The sequence below is a fragment of the Brachyistius frenatus genome, unplaced genomic scaffold (genome assembly GCF_029030835.1).
Source record: "Brachyistius frenatus isolate BFR_SWC_R1_liver_20210118 unplaced genomic scaffold, ASM2903083v1 Contig_39, whole genome shotgun sequence".
NCBI classification, from domain to species: Eukaryota; Metazoa; Chordata; class Actinopteri; family Embiotocidae; genus Brachyistius; species Brachyistius frenatus.
Genome location: NW_027210638.1, coordinates 2,823,708 through 2,830,000, shown reverse-complemented (window position 1 = coordinate 2,830,000; position 6,293 = coordinate 2,823,708). Strand labels below are relative to the sequence as shown.

The window sequence follows — 6,293 nt, the reverse complement described above, 5'->3', positions numbered from 1 at the left end:
AAAAAAAATATTTAGAGTGAAGTTATCAAATGCCGTGTTCACAGTGTGAGAGTTTGAGGTTGAGTGAGAAGTGTGTGTGTGTGTGTGTGTGTGTGTGTGTGTGTGTGTGTGTGTGTGTGTGTGTGTGTGTGTGTGTGTGTGTGTGTGTGTGTGTGTGTGTGTGTGTGTGTGTGTGTTCATGTGACATCTGCCATAAATCAAAAGCCACAGTGTCCTTGTAGTTCTAACACATATCATGGAAATCAATGCCGAGGTCAAGTTGAACAGAGTTCCCCAGCCCCCGAAAATACCACAGCAGCCAATAAATATGGCAGGCTAATACACACATCAACAACCCGGCTTTCTCACCCTATCGACTCAGCATGGATAATGTCTGTGTGTGTGTGTGTGTGTGTGTGTGTGTGTGTGTGTGTGTGTGTGTGTGTGTGTGTGTGTGTGTGTGTGTGTGTGTGTGTGTGTGTGTGTGTGTGTGTGTGTGTGTGTGTGTGTGTGTACATGAGTAAATGCATACATGGATAGAAACACAAATGCCACGGAGTTTGTGTCCATTCTTCTTGTCGACATTTGAGCCAGGTTTGACCTGATGACATTGTGAGAGGTGGAGATGAATTATCTACTCCTGTTGGGCTTCTGCGGAAAATAATAAAGGATGATATTTAATTTTTATTTCACTTTTTAGTGTCAACAAATCCCATGGAAACAGCAAAAGCAAGACTTAATGTATCTCACTAAAAGGTATAATCTGTGCTTAGTGCCTGCTGTAACGTGTCTCCAGTGTTATACACATAATATTAAAAACACATCAGTGAACCAACTGTGACATGTTCCTCAAAGTTTAATTTGACTAAATCCTACATATTTTGGTCTTTTAGTGGGATTTGTTGACAGTAAGAAAAATATAGACTATCAACCACTTTATAATTTGAACATAAAAGGTGGCGGTTTTGTTTATTTCAGTACTGTCAGGCTTCCCAGCGGCCTTGAAGCTCTTTCTCCTGGGAATACAGTGTGATTTTAGAGAGTGCGATTTTTTAAAAAGCCATTTGGATCGTGATCATCTGACAAGTCACCGAGGAGAAATGTAAAAGTGCTCTACTGCGTGTGGCATGAATCAACAGGGGGTCCAGAGAGTGGAAGATAGCAAAATGCCACTTTCTTTTCCTTATGATACCATGTTAAGGTCACGGTGTGCTCTGGGTAACAATGCGTGAATGTAGTGCATGCGTCTTCTTGCACTTTTTTCTTTTCCAGTTGACAGCTTTATGAAAGATTTGAATTGTTGATAATATGTATCATTAACTTGATTTTCTATTGTTACCTCTAATCTCCATTCCTCTCATCTTTACTCTGCTCCATTTCTTCTACCTTGACTAATCACAGTAATCGCTCCACATTGCGCACACACACACACACACACACACACACACACACACACACACACACACACACACACACACACACACACACACACACACACACACACACACACACACACACACACACACACACACACACACACACACACACACACACACATCCTTTACCCCTCACCCCCTACATTGTCAAATGATCATTGAGGAGCGAGTGTGTGGCTGACACAGTCTCCACAGCAACGGCAGTTAGGACCAGGAGGGGGGCTGGGGCATCTTCCAATGTGTGAGTGATGAGAGCACACACACACACACACACACACACACACACACACACACACACACACACACACACACACACACACACACACACACACACACACACACACACACACACACACACACACACACACACACACCGGCAGCTATGACAAAAACCCATTTACACACATGCACAAAAACAGTCAAGTTCACACACAGACATACACATACACACCACAGGCACACAGACATTCAAAAGTACACACAGGAAACTGAAAAAAAAAGAGCATGAAAGCAAGAGTGGAGGGAGGGAGGGAGGGATGGAGGACAGGAGGACAGAGGGGGGCTGTTGCTTCCTGGAGAGATTTTCTTCTTCTTCCTCTCTTGTTCACACACACACACACACACACACACACACACACACACACACACACACACACACACACACACACACACACACACACACACACACACACACACACACACACACACACACACACACACACACACACACACACACAGAAATATACAAACAATGACAAAGCACCACATAATCATTGTGATTCAATCATTTATGAGAGCAGATGTATAATTCAAAAACCAGCATGAAAGATTCACAAGGCAAAGAACATTGTTTAATCTGCTCTCCGCCCTCTAATTCCCCCCCCCCCCATCAACCCCTCCTCCCTCCCTCCCTGCCTCTCTATCTCTCTCTTATCACCCCCTCCCTCTCTCACCTTTTGCCACAGCAGGGTTTCTAATCATTGACCACAGACTGGCCCAGACAACTGAGAGGTCAGAGATCACAGTCAGGGTTCAGGGGGAAGACATGTCTGCCTTCTTGCAGACAAGTGCTGTGTTTCAACCATTGTCATCCACATCATGTCTTTTACTGTGTACATGAGCAAAATTCCAGTTTACACATCTCTCCTTTAGTCCTCAGCTTGTCATTTCCAATGCTCCTCTTCACACTGCCCCCCCCCCCACCCCCCTGTCTCTTTGTGGTGTCTCTGTCATCCTGCTCTCAGGCATTTTTAGGCACCTTTCTGAGGTAACCTCACACCTGCCTCCACACTGACACTGACCACGCTCTATTGCATATTTGCACAGTTGCTTGAAAGAATACAGACAATAAACACTCAGACTTTTTTGGCTTGCAGGAAAATCCCAACAGAAAACCGCAGATATAGGACAGGGTTGTAGATGTTAATCAGAAAATATCCCACAAATGACACAGAGTTGTTTCCATTGTAGCGCTGCACCTCACTTTGTCTTTTTAAAACTATTGATTAAACAGTTTTTAAGGAATATAGATCCTTAAATTTCAGATGACACATTCAAAATAGTTTGGTTTTACTGACTGATCATCCCACCCACCCCCCAAATTTTTTTTTGTTTGTTTAATATCAAATAAGACTAAGAAAACTACCAATGTTCCCATTTGAAAAGCTGGAATCTTTCTTCTTTTTTTGCATAATTGCTTTAAAAATTACTTTTATACATAGCTGCCAATTCATTTTCTATGGATCAATCAGCTCTATATAATTTCTTTTAATTTTTGTGCCATGTATACACTCATTCTATCTAAAAAAAAAAAAAAATAAAAAATCAACAAAAGATCAGTTTGTCTTGTAACAACATTGACAACAATTGCAAAACAATTTAAGATATACAGCAATGTATATTATAAAAGATTTTCAGATTGTAGACAACAGATAGAAAACAGAAAATGCATTACTAAAGGGATGTAATATATCTTAAGGTCAACAAAACCACCAAATATATAATTTCAACTAAGAAAATATTCAATTTCCTGAAAGAAAACGAGCAATAACAGTTGCTGAGGAATCTTGGCACCTGGTCTCTCTGTTTTAAAAATGTTGAAAATGATGTGTGATATCAAAAACACGAGTGGAAGTGACTATTACAGAAGCACTGTGTAACTCTCCTTACCTGGCAGGAAACCGTAAATCAATGTGACATCACTCAAGCCATTAATTATGTCTTGAAAGAATGATTGCATGAAAGGGAAATTCACTTTCTGCAGCCAAGAGACCAGCCGACAGCTTGATGCAGCGTGACAGAACAAGAGCTGTCCACAGAAACATTAAATCCCGAATAAAAACGGTCTTACCTGGGAGGTAGAAGTGTGGAGTCTTTAATCCAAACATGATCCCGGATCCCTCCTCCACTGACTCACAGAGTTAGAGTCTGGGTTACAGGAGGCAGGGAGGGGGTGGGGGTGGGGGGGGGGTCGGGCTGTGGTCGGCTGGGTTAAGGAGCTTGTTGTTAGTGTAAGTCATCAGAAGGCTCCCTGCTCCTTCTTTCTCTCTCTCTCTCTCTCTCTAGGCCCTGAGGGTAGGAAGAAGGAGGAGGGGAGAGGTCAGCCTCTGTCTCCCCTCCTCTTCACCCTCTGGACTGAACCCGTTGTAGAGCAAAGAGAGGTGGAGGGAGAACAGAGACGGAAAAAGAAGAAGAGAAAGAGACAAGGAAGAGTAGCAGAGAAGAGGGAAAAATTCTCCACAAGCTGAGGATGGGTGACTGTGTGCTCATGCCATCTTTTACTGAGGAGATCGTCTGGGAGGGGGGAGAGCCTCTGAGAGAGTTGGGAGGGTGACAGGAAGGATAGGGAGAGGGGAGGGAGTGAGAGAAAGAGAGAGCAGAGATAGAGAGAGAGTCTTCTGTCGGCGTCCTCTCCTTTTTTTAGTCCTGCGCTTTGTAATCCCTTCCTTGTTATTCATTCAGCGGCCTCTTGCTCGTTTGCTGTATAATGATCTGCTTTTCTGTGCCTCTGTTCTCTTTTCTGTCTCTATTCTTGCTTTATCCTCCTTCCTTTGCCTCAGTCCCACCACTGACTGCTCAGCTCAGTGAGCACAGAGGAGCAGGAAGGACGTGGAGGAGGAGGAGGAGGAGGTGGAGGAGGAGGAGGAGGAAGAGGAGGAGGAAGAGGAGGGAGGGAAGCAAGGAGAGAAAAGAGGGAAAAAGGGGGGAGGAGAATCATAAGACAGATGAGTGAGGGAGAGATGAATGAGTTTATGCTAGCACGGCAGCACACATCTCTGTGTGTGTGTGTGTGTGTGTGTGTGTGTGTGTGTGTGTGTGTGTGTGTGTGTGTGTGTGTGTGTGTGTGTGTGTGTGTGTGTGTGTGTGTGTGTGTGTGTGTGTGTGTGTGTGTGTGTGTGTGTGTGTGTGTGTGAAATGTGAAGAGAGGAGGAAGGACGATTTAGCTGGTGTGTGTGTGAGTAAAAAGAGATTGAGAGAAAGAGAAAGAGGGAGGAAGAGAGGCGAGAGGGTGTTGATGCAGTTCTCATTATCAGTAGATTGGACTGGTGCCTGAGTGACAGCTGATTCATCATGGGAGAGAGAGGAAGGGAGAGTGAAGGGGAGGAAAAGTGTGTAAGTGTAAATGTGTGTGTGTGTGTGTGTGTGTTGAGGGAGAGAGAGATGGGGGTTGGGGGGGGGGGTAAAACCTACCCTTAAGCATCTGCTTCATTCAGATCTCCTCTCTTTCCTCCTCTCCTCTTTCTCAGCCTCCAGTCCTGAAAATCAACAGTCTGCTGCTTTGGATCAGAGACACACTGGTGCATACCGTGATGTGACCAGCATAACTGTATCGTTCTCTCTCTCACACACACACACACACACACACACACACACACACACACACACACACACACACACACACACACACACACACACACACACACACACACACACACACACACACACACACACACACACACACACACACACACACACACACGACGCACACATATAGCCCCAAAAGCAGTCACATGCTCCCATTGATTAGACGGGCCTCATATGTCTGACACATCACGTTAGCCGGGCTTTCCATCAATTACTGTCAACTCTTGGCGAGCTAACGTCCCATCTACTGTCACTGAGACCCAATTCTATCACGGCCACGTCAGAGATGCAGCCAGAAATTGTTGCCTACATGCACACACACACACACACACACACACACACACACACACACACACACACACACACACACACACACACACACACACACACACACACACACACACACACACACACAGCATCAAACTGAGCTTCATCACAGGGCGATGATGAGGAACAATTACTTGAGGTGGCTCTGTGGTGTTCTGCTCATTGGTGGTGTAATGTCAACAGTGCCTTTTTGGTGAGTTTTTTTTTTTTTTTTTTTGCCACTCGCAGCCTCCGTCTGTGTGACCATGGCAGCTTGGAGGAACCTGGCTGCTCTATCACTGTCTCCATCTCCACACAGTAGCCTTCATTTCTCTCTGTCACTTCCTCTCTCACACACATATGGTGCATGAGGCCACACAGCCACACACCGGCAGCTTCATTGCATGTACGCATACATTCACAACACAGGCATGAATGTGGACAAGGACATGTTTTTAACATTTAAGTTAACATCCCCTTCACGTTTTTTCTGCCTCTCTTTTCCCATTTCCTACCAATTTCTACTTTTCCTCCTCCTCTTCTTTTTTCTCTCCACTTTGTTTTTTTTTTCTTCCTTTATTTATCTCCCTATTCTCTGTGAGTTGTGAGAAGGAAGTGGGCTGGTGATAAGATTGATCTTGAGGGTCTCAAAGAGCTATCTATAACCCCGTCTGTCACCGCTGAATCAATGAAGAGAGACGGATGCAG

General features: G+C 44.6%; 1 protein-coding gene across 1 annotated transcript in view; it reads right to left on the bottom strand.

Annotated features, from left to right (window-relative positions):
* Positions 1 to 4,449, bottom strand: part of LOC138622890 (genetic suppressor element 1-like) — a 39,475-nt gene extending 35,026 nt beyond the window's left edge. The window contains exon 1 of the mRNA XM_069702031.1: positions 3,766 to 4,449. Within this exon, the coding sequence (XP_069558132.1) occupies positions 3,766 to 3,802 (37 nt within the window). The 5' untranslated portion in view covers positions 3,803 to 4,449. The remainder of the gene's footprint in view (positions 1 to 3,765) is intronic.
* Positions 4,450 to 6,293: the final 1,844 nt, after the last annotated feature.